Below are 26,834 nucleotides of genomic sequence, written 5' to 3' on the forward strand. Positions count from 1 at the left end.
GAATCCAAAACCTTTTAATGCCATGGCTGCCCAATCAGCATTAGCATGAAAAGCCACAGAAATCGCTACAAAACATTTAAAAAGTGTTGACTTTTAGACAGTTTATTTTCCTCACTTTTATTCACTATTCAATTATTATTACATTTGTTTAGCATAAAAGCTGCGATTCTTATTTTTACTGGCCACACGTTTTTTAGTATCAGTTAACGTATTATGACATAAATAGATTGATAAAGTCATAATTTGCTACCTGATAATAAGCCAGCACAATACTCTTTTTGGAATTATTAGAAAATATGTTACATTTTATATAAATCACACATTAAATTTTGTTTCATATCCAGAGTTCTTGGTTTTTGCATTAGTGTCCAGCAGCCAATCAGAAAGCTAAGCATGGCAAATAACATGTCCACAAATAATATAAATCAGGTTTTGGATAAAAAAAAATAAAATAAAAAAAAGAAAAGATATTTCAAAGAAAAAAGCAATTTAAAATTTAATTTAAAAAAATTATTGGATTAAATTTATTTATTTTTCTTTTTCATTTCCTTCCAACACTTTTGAGGTCTCAAGTATGAGAATATGCTTCTCTAATAAATCATAAATTTTACCAATTTATGATTGGTAAAATTTACCAATCATAAATTGGTAAATTTATGATTTACTAATAGCTAAAAGGCTAGCTCTGTCACTTCCAACTACAACCTATAATGTTCATTTATTTCTGGCTTATTTAACTTAACAGAAAATTCATTTGGACCATCAAAGGAGATTTAACAAAATATCGGACATTAAACATTTAAACCAATATTTTCAAATCTGACTTTGCTTTCAAAATTTTACTGGACCATTCTATTAAATATTGAGGTATTCATCAGTTCTTAGGTTTCCTTAACAGGGACACAATACAGGTAAAACTTTGAACATCTGGTGAAGGTGATTAAATGGAATATTGTGGATCTTGCGATCCAAAGTGAAGAAATACTTCCTAATGAAAAATTGTGGAACCCTGAATGCGTCATGTTTGCATTATAATAATAATAATGTTTACATTGCAAGGCATTTCTTTACAAATTGGCAGTGAATTAAAAAAAACAGAGGACAAAGTTGGTCTGTAAAACAGGTACTGCAGAATAGCATATTGCAAGCACATTTGACAAGAGAATTATCTGATGTCATTTTAATGAAATCTCAAACTATCAATGCATTTTTTAGAAGTTTTACACATCACTTTCTGCCGTATAGTACCTGCATTTCCATTGACCATGAAATTCAACAAATTGGAATCCTGAAAACAAATTTTCTGAATGGAAACGTTGATCAATAGAAAGCTTTTGTGCCTGGATGAGGTGAAATATGAATATGGTTTTCAGTGACTTGTCACACAAGCAAGTCACTGTGTGATTTTAATTGCATTTCTTAGTTAATGGAAACACCACAAAAGTGAAATTATGTTTTTTGTGAATATTAGAATTATGGGAAAAATTTTGCGCACATTTGTCATGGAAACGCAGCTAGCATCTCTTGTCAAATGCACCTGATATGTTTCCTGTTGGAGGGACACCGCAGCGGCCCGTTCATAACTGCAGTCTTTGTTTAAATGACCACAGGCGTAAAGGTACATTACCGGCTAATATGACAGCATATCGGCGGTTTATAAGGAGTGTTTACATGAAACGCAGCCACTTGTTTTGGTCTTGGCATGTCATTATTTTATTTTTTTAATCCTCAGAAAAACAGTGCATTTCTAAAACAGGAAGTTAAGAAAATATTCTTCATCATATGAACTGCTCACATCCCCAGTTAAAAAGAAATCATAACAATCCATTTAAACAAGTGGTTTTAGTCAACAAGGCAATATAACCATCTGAGTTTTGCATTGAAGTCTGGCAGTTTAAATAAGTGTTTTATTAAAGGAATAGTCACAATATTTGGTTCAGGTTTTCCTAAACATTAGCCTTAGAAAAAAAAAAAAAAACAGATTTCATAGAAATATGAAATCTGTTTTTCCTGTAGGTAAAGGAATGGTGTTTGTTGACCATTGCAGGTCCTGAATTATTCATTTAAGCAATTTGATTCCTATTAGCAAAGGCACTATCAACAGATTTTGATCTCATTTTGAGGCATTGAAGATGAAAAGCAAGTTATTAAAGTAAAAGATGCACAATTTGGTTTAACTTTTTTAACTCATAAGTTAAAAATGGGACCCAGATAAATCGTGCGCAGCTTGTTTCTAGTTGAGACCAACTATCTGTCCAGAATTATACATTAAAACCACATGGGCAGGAAACCCATTTTATGAAGATGGAGCCTAATTAGCACTCATACCTGACCTGTGTCACACACCAGTGAGTAAAACCCACCAAGTTCCACAGGTTATGGAAACTGGATAGGATTTGTGATTTCAGCTTTTTTTTCCACCAAATATCTCCCAATTGCCATCTGTAGACGATCTGCCTCCAACTGAGCCGGTCAAATGCTGCTCTGCCATTATGGAACCCCAAACAGCCCGTCATTGTGCCCCGTTTACAAGCCATTTCCAATGTAGTGGACAACTAGTTTTTCTTTTGCTGTACTGGTTCTATTTACATAATAAACTTTGATGACACATTGCGTCTGCTCCGCATAGATGGAATTTTGTTTTTTAACATGGTGGGTTTTTTGTATTTTTTCCAGGACCTCTGATGCAGTTCTGGAGTAAGTTTTGCCTGTTTGGATCATGTGAATAATGCAACACAAGAGGGCCTTGAACAGGAGGCCATAAATTAAACGGTATGATCCAAGCAAGGTGCACCTTACAACACACTAACCTTTCTATCCTCCTTGTCTAACCTGGTACTAATCCTTATATCTTTTTATTGTTGTTCTTTCAAATGTTTTACAATGCTTCCCCCGTCCATTCCATGTGTCCCAGCGCTGTCTCTGCAGGTGTGTGCAGGAGAAAGGCGAGGTGTTAAAAGAGGAAAGGAGCACGCAGCGGCGGGCGATGAATCTCCCAGCCGTCTGGAACGCTCTCCGCTTCGCCGGCTTTTCCCTCGCCTCTGACCCAAATCTAATGCGACAGAACTCGTTTTCGCGGTCCTCCTGCCCCCATCCCTCCGCGTACTCACCTCCTCCCTTCGCCACTACCGCAGGAGTCGTGCACCACCCTTCTATTTTTAGCTGTTTGTCCTTGAGTTACAATCCCTGAAAATTGTCATGATCCATAGCAGGAGGCTGGGGCAAGGAGAGCGCCTTGCCTCAGCCCCGTCTCGGAGCGCGGCGAGCCTGAGCAACAAATTGCCGTCAACTCAAGAGTTCTTTGCCATTACCGCGGTGAATATTCCTCTCATTAAAAGAGGTGAAATGGAGGGAGCGTTAAATGAGAGCAATGCAGACAGATAAGGCCGTTCTTTTAACCACACACCTTCATTTTCGCCGAAGAAAGTTATCCACTGTAGCCAATTAGCATGACTGCTCTGTCTAGCGTTAGCCCTCCTCCTCTATATATCCAACTCGCTTTCATTACTGTCTCTTCCTCTCCTTCTTCTGCTCCTCCTCTCGTTTTCTCTCTTTCTCATTAGGGCCACGCCGTAACACTGAATCATAATAGGTGCTCTACACTGTGAAATGGCTTTCGCTTTGTTTCATTTCGCCGCTCGTAGTGGCGGGAGAACGAGTAAACAGTCGATTCAGCTCAGACGCAAAACCGCACCAACAGGCGCAATCAGGGCCGTCCATTAATCTGTCGTAAAGCAGCTTCTTTCTTCACTTTCTTACCCGCCTGAAGAAATCCCTGATATGTGAAAGCAAGAGTGGGGGTTAATCTATGGGAGCTGCCATGCAGGGCCATGTACCATCCACTGATAATAAATGGATGAATTCGACCAAGGAGAAAGTTTAAGGAGAGATGATGAAAAAGAGGAAGATAGCAGGGCTACTAGGGGGGGCGGTTGAGGTGAAAAGAACAGAAAAGGTGTGACTTGGGTTGGTGGGTGCCAACTGAGGAAAGAGGTGAAGGGGGTAGGAGGGTGGAGGCGGTGTCACCGAGGCGTATTCTAAGCCATGAATGTAAATATGCGTGAGGGGATTATCAGAAAGTGCCAGGCGGCGCATTCGGGGCTTTGTTTCCGTGACACCGTGACGTCGGCTTTGTTTCCCTGACAGCAGACATGTGTGTATGCGTGTGTGTGTGTGTGTGTGTGACATCCAGGCATCTGTTTCCTGCTGGAAAAGGTTAATTACATCTCCACCGCCTGACTGGACGTGCAATGCATAATCACGCATGCTAATGAGACCAGTGCGCTGGCCTTTTGTCTTTGGGCGTCCGGATGCGCCCGGGAAAACCTGCGGCATGGCGGCAGAAGATATGTCAACCACTTGTTTCTACTTCGAAAGCACCATTGTGGCAGCCAAGAAGAAACATGAGCACCCTAGCATGCTTGCGTTGCCATGCCCTCTAACAGGTGACAGCTGGAAGTGCATTGTGGTGGCATTTGCAGGGAGAGACTCAACTCCCACAGGGACGGACATTAATTGAAGCATCTGCATTTGTGGTTGTTCCTCTCGGTAATTACTTGTCCGGATATTAGAGAAGACGCAGCACCAAGGGAGTGAAGTTCCCCAAACCCCCGTTTCTCATTCTGACCCTTGACTCCCTTCTTCACACTCCAGCTAAGCCACTGATTGGACAGCTGCTTTGGCTTTAGATCGGGGTCAGCTCAGCGTGAAAATCCGAGATGGGCTCGGGGCCCCTCAGCGGGCGACTCTGGAAATTGCTCTACACTTTCTTACTCGGCTGAAGTTTTCACTAAGTCGATCTGACGTAAGTAAGCAGGTGAGTAGGTGCAGAGCTCCACGGAGCTTCGGTTCCAATCCAGCCGCCGCAGAGGAGGCGCAATAAAGGTAGAGAAGGGAAAGACGGGGCGTCGAGGAGAGGTATGCCTGAACAGAATAATGGATTTTGAGAGACCTTTGTCTCTTCACACTCTGGCAAGAAACGAATCAGACCTTTGTTTTTTTCTTTTTTATCTTTTGAATATTATCAGCAAAAGCAAAGTTCTCAGGCAGATGCCCAGGGAAAATTAGAGCATAGCAGGTTTGGGGAATGGAGGATGAGCAAAGAGTTCAGAGGCTTTCATTTTCATCAGTCTTATCATGAGAACAAATTTAGATGGCCTTTTGGTTTGTGAGAGTAGAAAAAGAAGTAGAACACCAAATCTTTTCCATGAAACACCTGAAGAAAAATATGTATTTAAAACCTGAAACCCCTTCACTTCCTCTATGGGAACATTCCCAGACCCCTGATATGCAGAGACCTGAAACCTTGGTCTTATGTTACAGTGTTTTAACATAAGAGAGAGAGTTCAGCCAACAGCGCTGGAGTCACACCACCGTTTCCTCATCCCGGTGATGCCCGTCCTCATCAACCTCCTCTTCTGATGCTTGGTCCTGTTTTTTCTTCTTTCCTCTGCGGCAGAAGCCATTCAGACCACAGAAGCAGGCACAGGTGAAGGGCATGGTCTACCTGACGCGCCGCATCCACAAGGACCTGCACAGGAAAACAGGTGAGTTAGGCATTCATCGGACGGTTCTTGGTTAACTGGATCTGATAAAAACTATGAAGGCTTTTCACCCAGATGTCTGACTATCTACGAAACAAACAAAAATGAACATTCAAAAACTAAAGTTCAGGAAGATTCAGCATAATAACTATGAGAGCAACACAATAAAGCAGGCTGCTGTGAATCTGACAAAGGGCTAACAAAGCGAGAGATACTACAGCTGGGGAGTTGATTACTCCCTTGGTGCAATTGTGAGGGAAGGCAAGGAACTGAAGTTGAACTGAGAAAACGGGAGAAATGGCTGACAGAACACACACAGGGAGCAGAATATAAATATACAAAACCCCAAAATAAAGCTGAGTGCAACAAAACCAAAGTCAACAGAGAATAGTTTCAACAGTTTTAAATTGAACAAACATTTAGTCTGATTGTGAAAACACAAAGGGAGCATCTTCAATGTTCTTTTGACATGATAATAAAAAAAAAAAACTGGTTCATGTCAATCTTAATTTTTCTAAGATATTGCTAAAATCTGACATCACCTCATGAACCTGACATGGACTTGTGTGCTGGATGCATTTTTATACCAATCAGGTAAAACAACGCAGCGCAATTTCACAATTGTGCTTTTTTTTTGACATTAGTAGAATATCAAAAATGTTTTGTGCACATTTGTAATGAAAATACGTAGGAGTGTACTTTTCATGGTAATGCGTGTACAGTCAATAGCAGAAATTATGTAGGTAAACTTGTGTAGGTTCCATCAATAAGTGAATCGGCGCACACACACACGCACTCACGCACACATGTATGCACTGCAGTAAAGTCTGGCAGCACATGGAGCCCTGGCACTCCTCAAGTAGAAAAAGTTTTTCTCCATTATGCTTCTTCGCACATTTTTCCCCTCCAACTTCCCACATCTGCAGCCAAAGAACTTTCTCCCACCGGTTCTCCATCCCGGGCATTCTCTTTTCCCCGTTCACCACCAAAGTAGTCTTAAGGCTCACTAAACTCCCAACGTTAACAGTTTTCGCCAGCGCGCTCGCAGCCAATCACAAATGAGCAGTGAGATTAGGAGAGGCGAGGTGAAACCGAGAGCTTCATTAAATACGAACCTGAGTCAGCAGCAGCGGCGGCAGCAAGCAAGCCTCGCTAGCGAGCGCACAATGCGTGTGTTGCATGTGTGTATGTAGGTAGGATGCAAGTGGGAGCGAGGGAGGGGGGAGAGAGGGTGTGCGTGACACGGGCGCAGACTGAACATAAAATTTCTGCATTCAAGCCCGCGTGTTTATTTGTGTGTGGCTTTAGGGATTGATGCCGTCTTTGGCTCGGCTCATGTGGGGGCAATTAGCTGAACCTCGCTCCAAGCTGCCTACGAGGAAAGACAAAACCGCCCCCGGCAGTACGTAGCTGTACTTAGCTGTGTGTGTGTGCATGTGTACGTACATACCACCGAATCTCGGGGGGGTGGGAGGGTTCTTCTTTTTATCCCTGCTCTGCCATCCCATACATCCATCTAATCCCCGTCTGCAGATCTCCCACTCTGTACCCAATGGCTTTAGACCCTATGTGACACGCCAGAGAAAATCACATAGGAATAGAAAGCCATAAAACACAGCAGTGAGTCAGTCATGGTGGTATCAGGAGTAACATTTTCTCTCCTCACAACGATCCGCATCTGTGTGTGTGTGTGTGTGTGTGTGTGCGCGTGTGTGTATCTCTCCCAGTTCTGTGGCTTTAATACCCTCAGCTTGTCTGACAGCTTACAAGGCCCTGCAGAGGTTTTACAACAGAGCTCAGACACCTCTCTCTCTCTCTCCCTCTCCTTTTCTGTCTCTCTCCACTCTCTATCCTTCTTGTCTCCCACATATCCCTATCTCACATCCTTCAACATCTTCTCCACCCCCACCCAACCCTCGGCCATTTCTTGTTTTGCCGGATTGTCATTTCCGGGGGTGCTTTTACAGAACGATGCATAAGATGATACAGGTGAAAACACAGTTTATGGAGCCTCTGAATTATTAAGCGGCTGAAAGTGGATGACTCAACGTTAACCAGAGAGGAAGAGGGAGGCGACTGCGGCCCACGAGCGTCCGCAAGTGCAGCAAGGAGAACGGACAGCCACGTGCCCGACGCTTGGAGGGACCGCGGCATGGTTCAGCGTACGGTCGGGTGTGGGGGGACACTGGCTGAAGGAAAACAACGGATCAGTCATGAGTTTATTATGTAATCTGATAAAAGTTTTATTCATTCTGAGAGAGCGGTGTGCCCATGTGTCCATGTCATCTAATTGGTTCAGTCACCTCAAAAGCAGTAACCCTGGCCATGAATTATAATTGAGTTCAAAGGAAATTTAATATATTTCTCAGAATAAGCTCACCGATTATATTTTTAAAGGGGCAGTATTATGTAAAATCAACTTTTTTGAGCTTTGCATCATGATGTTATCATGTTATTCCCTCATTAAAAACATACCTGAGAAATCAGTTAATCTCAATGGCAACCATTCAGCTGTGCAAAACATCTTGGGTGGATCTGGTATCGCCTTAGAGACTCAGCTCCTCCTTGGAGCTGCAGTTTCCGAGTTTCCCCCTCACAGATCAGCCCTCCCCACACCTCCTGCACTCAGCTCCTTCAGACTAGCCAACAGTAATTAGTAAATAAATGGTGGAACTGCGAGTTTGCTGAACTCATTATGGGAGCTACTTCTCAATGTAATAAAGGTTAAAAAAAAGTTGCTAGAGGATTCATAGAGGAGTCATGTTGTGATTACTTCCTGAAGGCAGAGTTTCAGCAGGAGTTTTTAAAGAGACAGACTCCCAGTTTTAAGATGTTAAATGAACAAAGTCAAACTTATTTTAAGTCATACTTCAGAATGAGGAAAAAAAGTAGATGCGTCTTTTTATCCTCTGTATGTAAATTTCTTATTTGAACATCATATGATGCCTCTTTCTGATATGTTTGTTGATGACACACAACTTTCTACATGACTTCTTTCCACTATTATTTGGTCTCAATAAATATAAGGATAGACTCGACTGTCTGGGACCAAAGAGCATGCAAGAAACCTCTGTGTTGTTTTGAACACAGACCTAATTTTAACATCCACAAAAAAACTGTTGGGAAATCATATGACCATCTTAAAATATTGCAAAGATAAAGGATAGTACTGACCAAACAAAGCACAGAATAAAGAGCACATGCTTTTATCGTTCAGCATGAAGTTTACAGGGTCTCCCAGCCCGTGTCCGGATTCTCTACAGGTACTCAGGCGTCCTCTCAGTCCTGAAAAATGACAATGCAGTTACCTGATGACTGCTAGGTTACCTGGTTTCTCCAAATTGCTCTTAGGTCTGTGAATGGCTGTTTGTCTTCTGTGTCTCCGTATTGCTGTGTGATGGACTGGTAACCTGTCCAGACTGTATATAACACCTCCTGCAGTCCAGCAAGGAAATTTAGATTTATATCCAATTACAAGATGGCTATCTTTACATGTCTGTGTAAAAACAGTTTAGCATCTTTAGCTCATCCAATTCCTGCTGCCAGAGTCCTTACCAACACCATACAATGGATGATACAACATCAGTTCCTAAATCACTGCATTGACTCCTGTAAAAGGATAGATTTTAAAATGTATATATTGGTGTTTGAAGCACTAAATGGTCTTTGACAAAAAACATTTCCTAACTACTTGCCAAGTTTAAACCATGTGTACTCCTCAGGCCAACAGAGACTTGCTTACTCTGGGTCTCCAGGACCTAAACAAAGAGAGCCAGAGACATTGTGTCATGTTACAATGTGTTAATATTACATTTAGCCCCAGAGAACTGCACCTTACTGCTCCCACTTCGGCTCTTTCCCACTAGCACCTACTTAGCATTGATTGGTTAGGCAGCAGAGTCACCAGTTGTGACACAAGATTGACTACCTTACAATAACCCTTCATTTGTGGAAACTCGCAATGGTAACTGAGCATATTTGGAGTTTTGAAGAACAATGACAGACTGAGCAGATGTTCTATAGTTTCCCTGTTCTCCATTGTTGCGTTGTATTGTGTTAGCGTCTTGTACAGATTCCATCATGCTACTTTTCAGACTCTGTGGCCGAAAAGTAGCATGATTTGGGGGATGTAATGGAAAAACTAACCAAACGGTGTAGAGAGCAGAAATGCGTCTGGAAAAGGGCTACAAGTTGCCTGTTAATGCAAATTTTACACATACCAAGGATGGTATTAAAAGTACTTTGCTGCCATCTTGTGGTCAAAGAAAGGTGTATTTCCTTATGACTACCATTCTATGACAATCTCATATTAGAACAATGAGAGAAAATGTACAGGAACCCAAGCAGAATAAAAAGTTTCAAGTAATATAACAGTGTTTTATCTAGTTTTATTGACCGTGGTTGTATTGTTTTGAAAGTCTCACCTAATTCTATGAATTGTTGCTATAAAAGTAGAATTAGCTTTTGTAGTAAAAAGTACTAAAGTAGTTTTGTTGTATCATTCTTAATAATCTCATTAAATAAACAAAGCAAACATTTCACTTTTTTGCCACTCCTTGCCAGCAATGTATCAGTTTTTATTTTTGTTGATCTTTCTTATATTTAAGCTAAACTATAAAGCAGCTATCTTCAGTCCTGAAATATTTAGGAAGCGCATCACCTTAATCACAAAGAACAGTGCAGATTTAAAAAAAAATAATAATAATCTGCTGCATCAGAATATGTTGTTTTAGATGAAAAGAAAAGGTGAGTTTCTATATTTCAGAATGCAGCTCTATTAACAAACATGGGGATTTGAGAGTCAAAGGCCTGGAAAGACAAGCAGAGAAGAAGGGTTTAAGAATGAAAGACGAGCACTCAAAGAGTTTTGAGCTGGTAGGATGACTGTCAAAGTCATCTATCCATGTTTTAAATCCCAGTTTTTTCAGCCTGCTTCCTGTGAATACACACTCTGCCTCCCTTTATGTGATTATATGCATGGGTGTGTGTTTGTGAGCATTTAAGCTGATTTGAGTCTTATCGAGATCCACTGTGGAAACAGACAATGTGCCTTATTTGTTATCTTCTTGTTTGGACGAGGAGATAAGGCGATCAGTGTTTGCAGGAGAGCGCGCAGGCATGCGAGCGTGTGCGTACTGTGTGTGTCCGTGCGTAAAGCATAGATAAGCTTAGCGTTGCGCCTTTCAGTTTCAGTGACAGAATCCTAATGCCGATCCCAGTGGTCAACACTCCAAAGACTTTCCACCCAGAGCTTTTTCCATTATTCAAACTTACGACCTGCCTTTGGATGTAGGCTTCCTATGTCTTGCAGAAGGATTGCATAGATGATTCTCTAAATATTGTGTCCTTTCTTTTTACCTCCATTGTGTTTCTTGTACTCATGTGCGGATTGATACTAAAATATCAATACTTCCGATATCAGACCTGTGAGTTTTAAAAAGATCAAAACAAAGCATCAATACTTTTAATACTTCAGTTATTTGAGATAATGTATCTTAACAGCATGTTAGAAAGTAACTTAATTATAGAGATCTTGCCTAAATGAGACAGGATGGATGGGAACTACTTTTTCTTCCCCCTTATAAGGACGGTTTTTATTTTACAGTAGGTCTTAATAATTAAACAAGGATTTATTTCAGTAGGATTAGTTTGCAACACTATTTTCACATATTTTGTATGATTTTCTGCTGTTCTTGAATAACCTAGCCATAGCAAATGAGGCTGCTACTTCAGTGTAATTCTGTGTTTGAAATGAATTCATTACAGTAATGTCTTGTATTTTATGAAGCCAAGATTTAACAGGTAAATTAAGTGTTTGTACAAAGTATCGTATCGGTATCGCCAATATCAGCTTCAATTTTACTCAGTATTTGATCGGAAAGGAAATCACCACAAACTTCCTTGTTCCTTGCTGTGTTTTTATGCTCATCTGTCTCCTGCCTGACTGCTACTGCTCTGCTTCCCTTATATTCTAACATCAATTCTCAGATATGTTCTCTGCCTTTTCCTTCCTTGAATTATTTCAAATTCAAGGAAATTGAAAGATATGTCGTTGATATCTACTGTGATTGGGATATGATCAATATCAACAAAAATACATCTGATAGAATTTTGACAACATCACTCTTAGGAATGCAGACAGAGGAAAGACTTTAGCTTCTCAACTTCTCACAGCCAGCTATGAAAGGTTGGTACATCAGCTGGCAATAACTTGTTACGTAACACGTGCAGCAGCAGTGTTAGGTTGTCACCGTCATACTTGGACATGCTTCGTTTCTCGGAGGTCCAAGGACTCAAAATGGACATATCTGTACGTCACGAAGTCACTCGGCAGGAAACAGCGTTCGCATTGTACTGTTTTGTATGTGACACAAAGCTGATAATGTTGAGTCAACCAGTCGCGAGGGCGCATAGTGTAACTTGCTGTGTTTTCTCCGTTCTGCACCAACAGTTGAGTGGTAGCTGCCTTAGTGGCAGAGGAACCAGGCATGGGGCCCAACATGATCAAATAAGAGTGAAAAGTGTGAAGTCTGATATTAACGGACAAATTTAGATACGTAAAGAAGAAATCCTGTTTATAAAATTTTTACTAACATGTGTCTGACTTCTTGTACTGCAGCATAATTTGTCTCTGAGAAACATCTACCACTAAGCCTTCTTTACATTCTCCATCTTTGTAAATTTACAAATAATTCAAAATTATTTGCTATCCGGATATTTAGATAGTTAAATGCAGTTGTACAGCTGAGAAGAGGATGATTACAACCTAAAGAATGTTCAGAGTACTTTAAAGCAGAAGAGCTCAGAAAATGTTTTGTTCTTACTTACATCTTGTTCCAACTATTCCAAACTGTTCCCAGTTCCCATCCTCTGGCTGTGGTGCAGAAGTCTATCTACTGGTGATTTTCCAACCTCCGCATCCTTCTTTTGTTCCGAGTTTCACTCTCCATACCATTACGTGAACACTGAAACCGGTGCAGATCCGGGAATTCTTTGCTAGTTTTTTGGTACCTGGACAAAGCTTTTACCTGTACAGGCTGCATTCCTGCCCCCTAACCCCCACCTCCATCTCCACCTCATTTTGTTTTCCACTCCTCCCATTTTCTGTTTTTCCGACTCCTTCTCGCTACTGCTCTCTCCCTCGTTCAACACAGAATGCCCTCTATCCAGTTCTCAGGTACACTGTCCGGCGCCACCCTCCCCCAAAATCACAGATTAACTGAAGGCCACAACTAAACCAGCAGCCCTGATCCTCCAAAGGTTCAGAGTACAAAACTGTGCATCCAAAAGGGAAATATGGTTGGAAATAATCTCTGACATTCTGTCACTGTTTGGTATTCAAGACGTTTCATCAGGTGCGGTTATATTCAGGTGAGGCTCAGTATGGTGGAGTCCCAGTCTGTTCTAATGGCTAACTGTCTCCCAGGCCCAGCAAACAAAGAGCCTATTGACTCTGTAACACACAGGAGCTTTCTTCCTTCTCCACAGGCCTCTGCTTTGTGCTTGTCTCCAACACACATGCACGCAGACATGCGCACACACACGCACACATACACACATACACACTCGCATCTCTAACTTCCTCCATACCCACATGAGAAATCAGACCAACATCACCACTCCACCTGTTCTTAGTTCTACCTGCCAACCACTGCTTCACTTTATCATCCAAATCCTTTACTTAGTCTTTCACAATGCTTCTGCAATTCAGGTCTGAAATATATTCAACGTATTGAAACATTCTACGGTTGGTCAACAGGAGCCTTATGGTGTTGAAAGAGTTAGCCGGTCGTGTTCCGTATAACAATATAAGGAAACATCCAACATATTTTTCTGGGCATTAAAATCTATATTAATATTGCCTACATGGAGAATTGTGAAAAATAAATATGAATATCATGATACGAAGGCGCCACTGTTGTCTTGAAACAACAAGGTTCAGTTGCTACAGCAACTCTGTCCTCTTCTTTTGTTTGGTCCTCCTCACCTTCATCACCTCTTGTGATGTCTACATTCCTGTTGATTTCAACGAGCTCTGGTTCAATTTGAAAAGGCTTAATAATGTTACTTATTGATTTGGCTAGACCATTAGATGTCATTTACCCAGAATGCACTGCAACATGGCGATGTTTGGGTGACAATATTTAAGCTAAATAACCTACAGTATTACTGCTGTATTATTTTTACATCTAAAATAAATATTTTCCAAATAAAGTCTAGTGTCATGTATCCCGTAACACTCAGCTCAGAACATGAGGAAGGTAATTAGTTTCTCTCACGAGGATTTAGGGATCCTCATGAGAATCTGTTTTTCTGGTAAAGACAACTGGCATCTTTGACAAACTCAATAATCTTCCTATAGGTTATTCTGCTTATAGGAATAAATAACTTATTTCACATTTTTGCCAATGTCCTGGTCCTAAACACTAATTTTGTCCTCCAAACAGAATGAATATTTTAGGTAATGGTAGTCTTATCTAAAGCAGTATATCCTATAAGTGAGGAAGCATTTCAAACTCTAACTCTGTGCCTGTACCTACTTTGCATGTAGGTGGTGGTGGAAAAGTGTTCTAGTTCACAGGATTAAATCAGTGAACTAAAACACACAAAGTCTCTGTGTTTGTATTTGAAAAGCCTGACATTCTAAATGTGAGAAGAAAAAATCCAACATTAAAGTAGGGGCATGTGAAAGAACGAGAAAGAAACAGAGTCAGAAAGACGGAGAGAGAGGACACCCTGCCCTAGATATCCGCCTCTAAGCTGCTCTCTATGCAGACATGGCAACGGGACGCATGAGGTGAGCGCTGGAGTGGAGATGAGAGAAAAACACAAAGATGGTCAGACGGAAAAATGTGTAAGGGACAGAAAGTCAGGCCAGAGGAAGGATTAGTGATCAAAGAAAGCCTGCAGCCATCCTGAAAGCCTACTGAACTCTCTCTCACACACACAAGCACATCTTTCTATCTTCACGAGGACTTTGGATTGACTTCCATTCATTTTTTATTCATTTCTACAGCCCAACTCTGACTTTTACCCTACACCTAATGCCTAACACTAAACCTGACCTAAACTTAATTCACACATCTAATTCACATCCTAAACAAGGGGGTCCATCAAGCACCGGGCTTTGGTCCATATGAGGCCCATCGGTCTTCATTAGGTTAGTAAATATGCCAGAGAAGGTCCTTGATAGGATAGCTGAACAAATACACAGACACACACTCTCACACACACAAAACTAAAATTTATATCAGTCCTTATTACGTCACTTATTCATATCAGGTTACCATTAATGTGTCAACCCTAACCTAAACCCCAAACATAACCCAGGCCTAAACCCAGTTATCTATTACCTTGGCCCACAGTGTAACCAAGAACAAAAAAATGAGGATTTCCATTCAATCTTGAAAAAGTTACCCTTTCATCCATCCATTATCTCTTATAATAATGGATTTATAATCCATAATCAGGTTGTGTGAGAAGCATCCCAAGCAGGGAGACCCAGACTTCTCTCTCCGTGGACACTTTGGAACACTCTCTAGGGAGAATCCCAAAGAGTTCCCAGGCCAGCCCAGAAACATAGTCCCTCCATGTCCTAACTCAGACCAAGAAGTTTTCCTCTGGGTCTCCTTCTGGTGCGATGTGCCTGGAACACCTCACCAGGGAGGCGTCCATCCTAACCAGACCCCTGAGCCATGTTCCACTGGCTCCTCTCGACGTGAAGAAGCAGCAGCTCTACTGTAAGTCCCCCCTGGATGACAAAGCTTGTTACTTTGTCTTTAAAGAAGAGCCCAAACACCCTGCGGAGGAAACTTATTTTGACATACCGTATCCACAATCTTGTTTTTTGGTCACTACCTGAAATTTGTGACAATAGGTGAGGATAGGAACATAGATTGACCAATAAATTTAGAGTTACACCTTCACCACGACAAACTGGTACAGCACTTGCATCATTGCAGATGAAGCAACAATCAACCTATTGCTTTCCCTTTCCATTATTCCTTTCTTTGTGGAGACATTCCTAAGATACTTAACCCCTCCACTTGCTGTAGAACCTCGTCCCTGACCAATAGCGTCAGGGATGAGGTTCTCTCATCTCACAAACTCACTACTTTTGGGATGGGCTAAAGGTTCAGGTGCTATGTAGGATGGGCAGCTGCTGAAGGTCTGTAGATTCAGAGCATCATATTCAAAGTTTTTATAGGACTAGTTCTTTGCCTTCCCTATTCTTAGGTTTGGTGAGAACAGCCACATTCATTTACTTTACCAATATTTTGGAGACTAATCAGGAGAAACACAAATATGTGTGTAGCTTCTTGTTGGTTCTGGTACTTGAAACCAGAACCAGCTCTTCCTCTGTATGTGTGGGTTTTCTCTAGGTAGCTAGGCTTCCTCCCACATTCCAAACACCTGATTGTTAGGTTGACTTTCCTTAGGTGCGCAGGGTTGTTTGTCGTGTGTGTCTCTGTAGCTACATTTCCATTAACCCTGACATTGCGCAAATTAGAAGTATGAAAGTAAATTCACCTAATGCAAAAGCACCAATTTTTTGAAAAACCCCCAAAACAAAACCAAACGTGGCCATATGGAAATTATCATGTTTGGCAAAACTGCAATGGAAGCACCTTCTTTCACATCACACAAGTCATGTGATCAACAGTCGACTGTTACTACTGGTGGAAAAGACAAAGACGACGACAGGAAACAGGAGGAGGATGTTGGTGCGGTGTGTTTTCAAATGTGAACTAAGTTATTCACATGTGATTTTAATTGCATTCCTTATTTAATAGAAACGGCTCAGTTGTGTTTTTTTCAATGTTAATGCAATCTTGACATGCAATAGATAATGGATGATTACAGAGCCGCTACGCAAACTTGTGCCAGTTTAACTTTGTTTTGTACAACTTCAGTTGCCTTTTCTCTTGAGATGATGCCAAGAAAAACACAAATTATGCGTCTACCTTTCCATCCTGCAGGAAATTCAGAGGCAGATGCTAAACATGTGAAAAGCTTTTAATTCCTCCTCAACCTCTGCCTTCTTCACTTTGACGAGCTGCTGATGAGGAGATAAAAACAACAGGCCGGAGATACCAATTAGGCCATCAAATGGCAGCAGCAACAATCTGCAGCACTCCTCCACTTCCCAGAGGAGAGCTGCTGGGGGGAAAAAACAAAAGAAGAAACGGCAATGGCGGAAGGAAGGGAAGGAAAAGCTCGGGCTGTGAGGAGGAGGAGGAGAAGAAAACTTTGTAGGAGCTCAGATCTAATCAGGGAATCCTCCCTCTCAATATCACAGCGTGCAGTGGCACAAGGTAACATAGAAACACACTCCCAGAAACACACAAACACCCTCCCTGTCAGCAGCTTGACCTCCACCGGCTGATCTCGCTCCTTGGTATTCCATCGCCCTCCCACCGGCTGACCTGATTGGCTAATGACGGCTCATTTATCTTGATGCAGCACCTGCGGTGTCGAAAAGGTGTGTGTGTGTGTGTGTGTGTGTTTGTGTGCGGGCTAGATAAAGTGTGCTTCCAAATGTCTCCATGTGTGCACATGAAGCTCGGCTAAGAACGTTGTTGCTTCTCCTGGGAATGCTGAACACAAGAAGCTAGAGGATGGAATCAGAGGGGAGGAGGTGATGTGTAAGAACAGAGAGGCAATGATAAATTAGGAAATGGGGGTAGATGGAAGAAAAAAAACAGAAGAGGATATGAGTACAAAAATAGCAGGGGGAAGATGACAAAAGGAGCCGGAAGAAAGAAGAATAAAAAGATAAAGGAGAATAGCATGGGGAGGAGAGATGAAATAAAACAAAAAAAAAATCCAATAGAAGAGAAGGGAGAGGAAGAAACAAACAACCACAGCCATGACTGGAGGAAGAGGGGGGTCAGAAAGATTGGAAGTTTAGAAGCAGGATTGATGCATGTTTTATTCACTCACGACTAATGCTTCTTTAATTATCGCAGCTGAAATCATCAGTCAAGTAGGATTCCTGTGGGTGTGTGCATGTGTGTGCGCACGCGTGTGCGTGTGTGTGTGTGTGTGAGAAACCATCAATTATCTAGTGGGGAGACATAAGGGAGGCTGGCCAAAGTGAGGAGCCAAAGAATTCTGTGCATCTACGTGGAAAACAATCCCATCATTTATAAGTTTATCAGGTAGAAGTTCTGTTTGAACCTGATTACTAGAGGTGGAAACAGGAAGGATCCAAAATACCAACAATGTTGGTACCGAATCGATATCAGTATCGGATTGATACTGGCGTGGTAAGATCGATACTTTAGTTTCGAATTCCATCTTGAAATTTCACCTCAACTCTACTTATAAAAAGATTTGGTTTTTACTTGCTCCCAAATTATCTTTTTTTTAAATTTTTTTTTACTTTATTTAGATAAAAAATTCACAAAATTTGCTTTGTTTTTCTATAGTTAATGTTAATGTGTTATTAAAGTATTTTGTAGACCCCTATAAACTTGGTCCTAATTCTGTCCTAGATTTCAACAAAATAATTCAAAGGAAAAGGTCAAAAGTTTGATTTTATATCAAATTTAAATAAAATGTTTCAGTTCTGGTATTGGTAAGCGCTGAACCAAACTATGAAGTATCAGACACATCTACTCATTACCTCTCCATTGTGCTGACCAGAATGATCAGTTCTTATTTGACATTACCAAACCATTCTTACCATGCTGGAGGACAACAATGGGCCGATAACCAGACATAGCTAAAGCACCCCTAGTGCTGTTGCTTTGGCACTGATTGTTGGCCAAGCAGTCTGAGGCTATTTGTAACATACACACCTGCTTCTGGGCAGGCAAAAGACAAGCATAAGCTTAAATATGTTAATACTGTTTCATAAAAATAATAGCATTTTGTTCAGTACTCTGGGTCCTTCTTTAAGTTCACATTCACAGAGTCTGGCTCTTTCTCATGCAGAATTATGATGCATGTCACATCAATGATGTAAAAGTCAGATAAAACACGACCTGACCGTTCAGACGGCAGACGCTTTGAAAACTACCATACACATATCCAAATTAGTACCACATACGGAAGTGGCCCAGATCAGATGCTTTGGGGGGGGTGAATGATCAGAATTGGGCCATTCAGACTGCAGTGAAAAAGTCGCTTTTGGGCAAGAAAACAAAAATCAGGTTTGAGTTCCAGTTGCCTGCTTTGTGAACGTAATCTTAGTTTTTGACATAAGCGCTCCAGGGTTTAACTCCCACCATTAATCTCTTCCTATTTTCTGTACATAAGCACCACTGATGACAAAAAACGTGAAGGAAAAACTAATCTGTTCAACTGTAGTAGCTCACTTAATGAATGAAATGTCATGGTTTGGGCTAACTTTGCTCTGTACCATTTGGTACAAATCCAACCAATGAATGAATTTCCACTCTTATTTTATTTTCTACTTTCTGTTTGTAGTAGAACACTATGTTCTCTGGGGAAGCAAACAGAAAAGATACTATTAGGATCTGTAGAAGATATCAAAGCCAAGGAGGACAGAACTGACAATGTTACAAAAGCATATATCTGCCTGATGGTAAGCATGGGCTGCTATGAAATGCTCATGATGCAATAACGAGTAAAAACAGACTAAGTAGCTCGAAGAAAATTATCAGCTCAGCCAAGGTGGCATATGTAGAGGTTGACCCAGAATTATTCATACACTTGGCAGATTTTGATTCACATATATTTTTATTGAACCAAGAGTTTTGTTTCTGATAAACAAAAGCATTGCCACCCTGTGCTTCATACAGCAGTATAAAACACTCCAACACTTTGTATGGTGTCTAATTAAAGTAAGTGTAGACACAAGGAATAATAATATGGACCATTTTAGAGGATTTGAAACCTTGGTGTACTGTCAATCCAGTCTATGCTTCCCTTATAGTAGAGCTGGACAATAAGTCAATAACAATATATATAGCCATAGACGCATGACAGATATCAATAGATAATATGTCTGACAGAATATTCACTGAACTCTGATCCCGACTACACAGGCTTCTGGGGGATGCAGACAGAGGAAAGACTTTAACCGTTTAACCTCTCATGACAAAACTGGTGGCATCAACTAACTCAACTCGCTCTTTGGTTACCTAGCAACAAGTCGTTGAGTAACTTGCCCAGTAGCAGTTTCAGATTTCATCATCTTGCCTCATAACTGCTTAAAAATGTAACAGCGTGGAGAGAAATTTGTGGATAAAATGAGAAAGCTTCAGATATAAAAAAACAAACAAAAAAAACTAATCCATAATTATCAATATCGACTGAAATTAAACGTGTGGTATTGTGGTTTGTTTTTCAGCCATATCGTCCAGGTCTAACTAATGATGCGCTGCATTTGATTTCTCATGTGGATTTTGACTTTCTAATCAAAAATATAGCAAGAATATTTGGACTTCTACCAAAGAAAAAAAAAAAATTTTGAGTAGCCAAAACCTCAGCATTTAAAAAATTGCCAGTACAAGCTTTTTATGACGCTTCTCTCAGTCTTTAAATTAGAAAACCATGATGCAATTATCCCTATTCTTACTCCTTTGTTGTCATTAACAGTTAGCGTTACAACAGTTAGCAAATCTCACTGATCTTTTTGCAACCAGAACACATAAAGTCAGATATGACTTCTGATGCAGATCAAATGTTCCAAAACAGAAAGTTGTGACAGTGGCTGTTAGACTAGTTGCAGTTTGCATTTCTGCCACTAGGTGTGGATATAAGTGCTTCTTTACGTTTGGTCAAGCAAGTTATTAGGTTTAAGGTGAAGGAAAATCGACACGTAAAAGTAAGTTTAGCCGAGTAAAACTCAATCCTTCCATTGTGTTTTCTAACAAGTCATGAAAAGAAGGTAATTTATTTTGCTCACCTCTTTAAGAGGTACGGCGTCCCATAGAGTGTAATCAGTTCACGCAAATCCTTAGTGGAGCGGCTACTTTGTGCAGCAGCTACTGCTTCATGCTTTTGGTTGCTGTGCATCGACTGCAATCAGCCCGTACGTTATGCTGCCTACGTTCTCCTTGCTGCATCCTCTTCCCCTGCTGAGTGCAGGGGAAAGGAGGGTTTGCATACATTATGTCTTCTTTTGTTCTTTGCTGTCAGTTCATTGTCAAACAAAAAGAAAAGGAAAAAAATTGAGAGCACAGAGTAAAAAAGGGGTGTAGAGGACAAGTAGGTCTTACTGCGACACCAGCCTTGGTTAGGTAGAAGAGATGGGCTTCACCACCACCTCCTCTCCTCTCCTCTCCTCTCCTCTCCTCTCCTCTCCTCTCCTCTCCTCTCCTCTCCTCTCTTTGTTTGTTCTTATCTTTCATTTTCTGTCTAAACTCAGGTGCTGCTTATCTTATGCCACCCCTACAACCCCCTCCCCATTCCACTTATCTCTCACTGTCTTGTCACAAGCTCAGAGTCTGACATATGAACACACACTCACTGCTTCAACCTGGCACCCCCCTCCCATCCTCCTATCATTCTTCTTTTTTTCCCCCCCTCTGCCACATCATGTCTTCCCGTCGCCTATCCAGCACCGCCGGAGGCAGCTGGTGGGCTGTGACCTATCCTATCACTGCTCCTGGATCAGACCTGTCATACGTACATGTGGCAGGTAGACAGACAGGTGGGCAGACAGACGGGGCGGTTGGAAACTAGTCAGCTTCAGATCCGTATCTCAATTCCAGCCTGAGATTCTTAATCCGTCCGCGGGAGGTGGAACGGAGCGATCCATACGGCTTAAGCCGCCTGGAATCTTTTACAAAGTTTGACTGTTCAGAAGCGATTTATCGGTTTCACGTCATCGCAGCTCATCCCATGTTTATTGGCAGTTTGTCTTAAAGGTGAAATTCGCTTTAAACATTAAGGATGTCCTTTTCTGTCCTCTGGGAATTCGTGCCTGTAGGATTTGGCGAGCTTTGCCGATTGGTTTTTCCACCAACAGCAATGGAATTCTGTTTAGTTCCATTGCATTAAAGCAGTCTTTTAAACTTTTCACTTTGTTATTTTCATTCCCTTATATGTTGAGTGCAGTAGCTGCTGGCAGCAGCAGGAGGGAGGGAGGATAGCAAGGCTGCATGTGCCAAGCGCTTCGTCCTGATTTAGAACCAGATCTATTTCTGTTCGCCCTCCAACCCCGCCGGGAAATTTTCAAATCTGCCACGGACAAGCATGTGTGTGCGTGCGTGTGCATGTGTGTGTGTGTCAGGGGGGATGGAGGGGGTAGTGAAAAAGAGAGCAACAAAGATAGGGGTTGAAAGAGGCGAAGAGAGATCGTTTAATGTATAAATCATTTCTGTGAAAATTCGTAATTAGCACGCAAGAGCCTGCCTAAGAACTGGAATTCCAATTAAGTCCCTGAAGTGAAATGAATTAGAGTCAGGACGGACAGGGGGCTGGAGACCGAATAAAGAGATGAGAAAGTGGGGAAAAATTGGGAGGACGCCTCGCAGGCTCCAAGTGGAACGATCTGGTCGGGGAAAAAGATTCAAGCTGTGGTCAGTCATTCTTAACCAGAGCACGTACTGACTGAGCCAGGCTCACCCTGTGGCACCAACTCCAACACACACACACACACACACACACACACACACGGAATTGACACCAACTAAATCTTAGCTCCATATCTACTCCAAATGTCACCAGTGCCACCTTTGACTCACAGTGCTAATGCCAACTCCTTCCACCGCTGTCACTAGTTCCGCACTCAAACTTCCTGAGGTAACGAGACCAGAGGAGGAAAACTTGTGGAACAAAACGGACGACAAACACTCACCTCCGAGTTGCCGCTGCGTCGGTCCGATCGGCTGAATCCTCACACTCACACATGCACTTGTGGTGAGTGCCCACACATGTGCACGCTCCACAGCAAAGTGTGTGTGTGTATGCGTGCGTGTGTGTGTGTGAGGCTGGACTCGATGGAGCTGTGCAGTAGGAGTATGAGCGTGAGGAGGATGAGGAAGAGGAGGAGGGAGATGTATGGTTGGGCGGGAAGGTGGAGAGAATGGAGAGAAGAAAAGACTGAATTATACGGCATGAGATTCTGAACAGAGTGCTGAGAAAACTACCGGATACTCCAGGAACACTGTTAGAGTCCCCATTTTGTTAATTGTGTGTAGGAAAATGTGTACAGTGGACAATCTGATTGGTTCTTTTTGGTGAGTTTGCGTCACGTCTCTGAGACTTGGCATCAAGCCTCCGAGTGAGACGGAGCGAAAAGCCTCCCATTCATGTCCTAATCTCCTCCAACAGGCCACATGTGGCCAGCATGGCAACACATCCCAGGTTTTCCCACTTCAACACCTCCGCTGCGTCTTCCTCATCATCGCCTCAACAAGTCTCTTTATTGTTTTAAGTCGTACAGATGAGTTCACTTGGGAAACTCGCAGAAATAAATCCTTACAAGCTGGCGAATGAAAATGAAATTTCACCAATAAGGCAAATATCTCAGAGGATGTCAAAATGTTTTTCTAATTAGCTAAACATTGGTACTTTCTTTACCAAAACCAGCGAATATTTTTTGTATAACCTTTAATCGCAATATTTTACCTACAATATAGAACTTCCGGTCGGTTTGACCAGTCATTACCCGGATTTTGCAATTTCCTCCTAATCTATTTCCATTTTCTACCCACGCATCTAAGCATTGAATTTCAGTATATTTCTTTGATTAGCTATTTTTGATCACTTAAGGAGAGAAATTATCATAAATATATTTAAAATCTCCTGTTTTTCACCAATTGTGGTTCCAGTCCTGGTTGGATTCGCCTGCTCTCCCGCAGTATGAGAGACCATGACCTTTAGATACACGATAGGTAACATTTATCCATATCGCATAACCACATTTTGTTACTGAAGAGTATGAACAAAAAACAGAAAAAAATGGAACAATCAAAGTTAGTGCGAAACATTCCCCTTGGCATTTTCTTGCTTGCATGTGAGAAAGTTTCTGATACAAAAAAAACCCCAAAACAAAACTGCCAAAATACCTAAAGGTCAAAGTGGGAAAACGACATAAATATGGATGCAAGAATGATATTCACCTTCTTTAGCCACACAAAACAAACAAAACGTTATTTAAACCACATACAACTTGGAAAAGTCAGAGAAAACCCACTACGCCTGGATCGTCTTCGGAACATAACCCACATAACCACATCAGAACATTTCTGCAGCAACTTTCAACTCTAGCGTTGAGATAAAATACACAACACAGAGCACCACTGCACACATACTCCGCTCCAGGTGTGTGTGTGTGTGTGTGTGTGCGTGTGTGTAATTGTGCCTCTGTCCTCTGGCTTCGGCAGAGAAAAGCCAATCTCCACGTCCAATTATTTGCCTCTCAAAGGCAGACAGATGGGGGGAGCCGGGAGAATACAGCACATGGGGTTGAAGGGAGAATTAGTCAGACTTACAGAAAGTGAAAGACAGCGGGATTCTTTGAGGGTCTGCACAGGGAGGAATTAATTAGAATGAAAAAATGAATAGTGGGGAGGTTGAGGAGGAGGAGGAGGAGGAAAGGCTCGTCTTCGCCCAAGTCCTGGAAATGGCTTCACAATTAGTCAAAGTCCCAAACAGAGCCTGTGGACAAAACTGGAGCCGCAGCTGCAGAGCGGGAGATGAACACCCGAATGGAGAACGCCGAAAGCGACAGAAGAAAGCGCCGAAGTTGTTAAAGAGACCTGATTGGCAAGAGAACGTCATAAATATATATTTTTTTCTTTCATTGTGAGTCTTCGTACCCTCTCGAGGCGATCGCTGCCTGTCCCGTTTTCTCAGCCCCGTTAATCTTCTCCTCTCTTTTCTTCTGCTCCCTCCTTTCGCGCGCCGCCGTCCGGGATATTCCATCAAAGGAGGCTCCGGCTGGAGGCGGACGGTGGCGTCGCCGGGCTCCGCACGCGCTCCACACTTTGCTGTCTTCTTCCTCTTCGTCTCTTTCACTTGTCGACTGGAGCATGTTTTTTTCTTCTCTGTGGTGGTGACACATGGCGTGTGTAGTGTGTGTGGTGGTGGTGATGGGGGTGATGGAGGGCAAGGAGGAGTGAAAGGAAGGACTCAGGACAGAATAAATGAAATGAATAAATAAGGGTTAAAAACCGAGGGAGGGAAGAGCAGCAAGTGTGGGCAGACAGAGCGGTGAGCGGGGAATGACGGGAAGAGGCAGGTGGAATGGGTAGTGACACATCGCGGAGGTGTGTGTCTGCGTGTGAGTTGTGTCAGAGCACGGGGGCCGTCCCTCCAGCCGACACACCACCGACAAGGAGGAGGAGGAGGAAGAGGAGGCGGTGAGGTAACGGAGGAGGACCGGATGGATGGATGGAATGCTGGGGATGGAGGGACTGATTCAACAAGCCACCTCTTCTCGGTCCATTCACACACAAAAACTCTCCACTTTTCCCAGTTCATTATCATTCACGGGATTTCACCACGACATGCATGGCTAAACTACCCACAGAGAATCTTAATAGAAAGGATGGAGGGAGGAGGACGGGGTGTGTTAGACCAGCAGGTGTCCCCTCTACGTCTATTGTTCCCACTGACTGTGTGTTCATGGAAGTGAGTCTTTGTGTCCTGTGTGTCCCTGTGTGTTTGCGTGTACGCTTTCACAAGATGGAGCATGGGCTCTTCTTAGAGGGGGTGAAGAAGCTGGAAAGCTGAACACTTGTTCAAGGAGGCTAGATGAAAACTTCTTGAATCGAATGGGGAAAGGGAGAAAAGATCTCCGGCGCTCTGTGGCAGCTCAGATGTGCTTTTTTAAAAAAAAGTTTTTTAGCCTCTCTCAGGTCATTTCGTCGATGAGTACTCTGCGAGATTCACTTAGACATTTAGTTTTCCTCATTCAGACTGCACAGATTGAGAGAAAATCAAGCGAACAATCCAGGTTGTCGGATGTTAAAAATTTAATTATTGTAACTCCACAAAGAACGCTTTGTATTTCAAGAGAAGTGATTATGTTTTTTTATGTAATCACTTTCTGGCAGATCAGAGTTCAATGGTGTGCTTCCCAGAAGCAAGTCTTTCCATATAATTCAACACAATTTAATCAAATTATTGTCTATTGTTTTATATATATATTATTCATTTGACACAATACGTGGAATTGGTTAGAAGAGGCGGTAGATGGACATAATAGGTGTTGCGTTTCATTTGCGAATGTGTGCCTGTATTCTGAAAATGTTGAAAAAACCCAATTTTGCAATTGTGGTGTTTCCATTAAAAAAGAAACACAATTAAAGTAATTTGCGAATAAGATTGCTCACACGATAAGTTCTTAACCCTTGTGTGTGCGAGGACTGAGGCAAACGTAGAGGACTGTGGCAAATTATACAAGTTTTACGGGTGTGGGGTTGGTTGGACCCCATTTGTAAAGACAAGGGTTAAAAAAACATGTCCCGCCATCATCCTTCAACTACTTCCTGTCTTTTTCTTGTTCGTGGTTTGCGCCAGTGGCCTGGTTGTTGATTATGGATGTGACTCGTGTGATGCGAAAACATTTTTCCATCACAGTTTTGCGATATAAAGCAATATTGACATGGCCAAAAAAGCCGTGCCTTTTGCCAAAACTTTTTATTTAGGTTTTATTTTTCAAAATTGTCACATTTTCATTGAGCAGATTTATTTAAAAAATGTCAAATTATATGGCTAACGGAAGCGCAACAACTCTCACGCCCTTTCAGGTTTAACCACAAATTCTCCATAGGACGGAGATCAGGACTGTGTGACCGCCATGATAAAACATTGACTTTGAAAACATTCTGCCTTCATTATTTTGTGGTAAAAGTTGTTTGATTGTTTTAATCAGATACATAATTTATTAGCTTAGAATGTTACTGTATGACAAAATTCACTATTGTCTCAGTCTATTAGGTAACTTTATTTCAGTGTAGTCATATCAGCACAGGTGAAGTAGGAAAGAGTCCAGCTGACATTACTCCCTCATACTTCCATTAGTTTGAAGAGACAGATCATTTAGACCCCACAGAAGTTTTTTCTCTGACCGCAGTCCGGCAGGGATGTCGCTGACACCGTGTGCAGTTTTATGAATTTTATTTTTTGTATGGTATCGGGAAACAACCGCCCCCGCTTCTTGGCTGTCTGACCGTGACATTTGCCGCACTCCTCCTAAGAGTCACTCTAAGACTGAGGGTCAAACATGATAGCAGACTGCTGTAAAAGGAGAATGTTGCCAAACACCTGGGTGGACCTAGCCCTGCCTTCTAGACGCAACTCCTCCTCAGAGCTGCAGCTACAAGTTTCCAAGCTTCTGCCTCACAGAGCAGCCTTTTCCAGCGA

General features: G+C 42.0%; 1 protein-coding gene across 6 annotated transcripts; it reads right to left on the bottom strand.

The window, feature by feature from the left end:
• On the bottom strand, positions 1–26,248 carry LOC103465433 (uncharacterized). 6 transcript variants are annotated; one of them, XM_081607476.1, is made up of 3 exons: positions 22,318–24,176; positions 6,994–7,108; positions 1–5,530 (listed from the first exon to the last, which is right to left on the bottom strand). In XM_081607476.1, the coding sequence occupies exon 3, from the start codon at positions 5,497–5,499 to the stop codon at positions 5,365–5,367; it is 135 nt and encodes a 44-aa protein (XP_081463602.1). In that variant the 5' UTR covers positions 5,500–5,530; positions 6,994–7,108; positions 22,318–24,176; the 3' UTR covers positions 1–5,364. The 6 variants fall into 6 exon arrangements, with proteins under 6 accessions (XP_081463602.1, XP_081463604.1, XP_081463603.1 ...); XM_081607478.1 differs by lacking the exons at positions 6,994–7,108; positions 22,318–24,176 and adding an exon at positions 24,284–26,248; XM_081607477.1 differs by lacking the exon at positions 6,994–7,108 and having other exon boundaries at positions 23,957–24,176.
• Between the last annotated feature and the right edge of the window lie 586 nt (positions 26,249–26,834).

This window comes from Poecilia reticulata, chromosome 5 (genome assembly GCF_904066995.2).
Source record: "Poecilia reticulata chromosome 5, P_reticulata-male-v2, whole genome shotgun sequence".
Taxonomy (NCBI): Eukaryota; Metazoa; Chordata; class Actinopteri; order Cyprinodontiformes; family Poeciliidae; genus Poecilia; species Poecilia reticulata.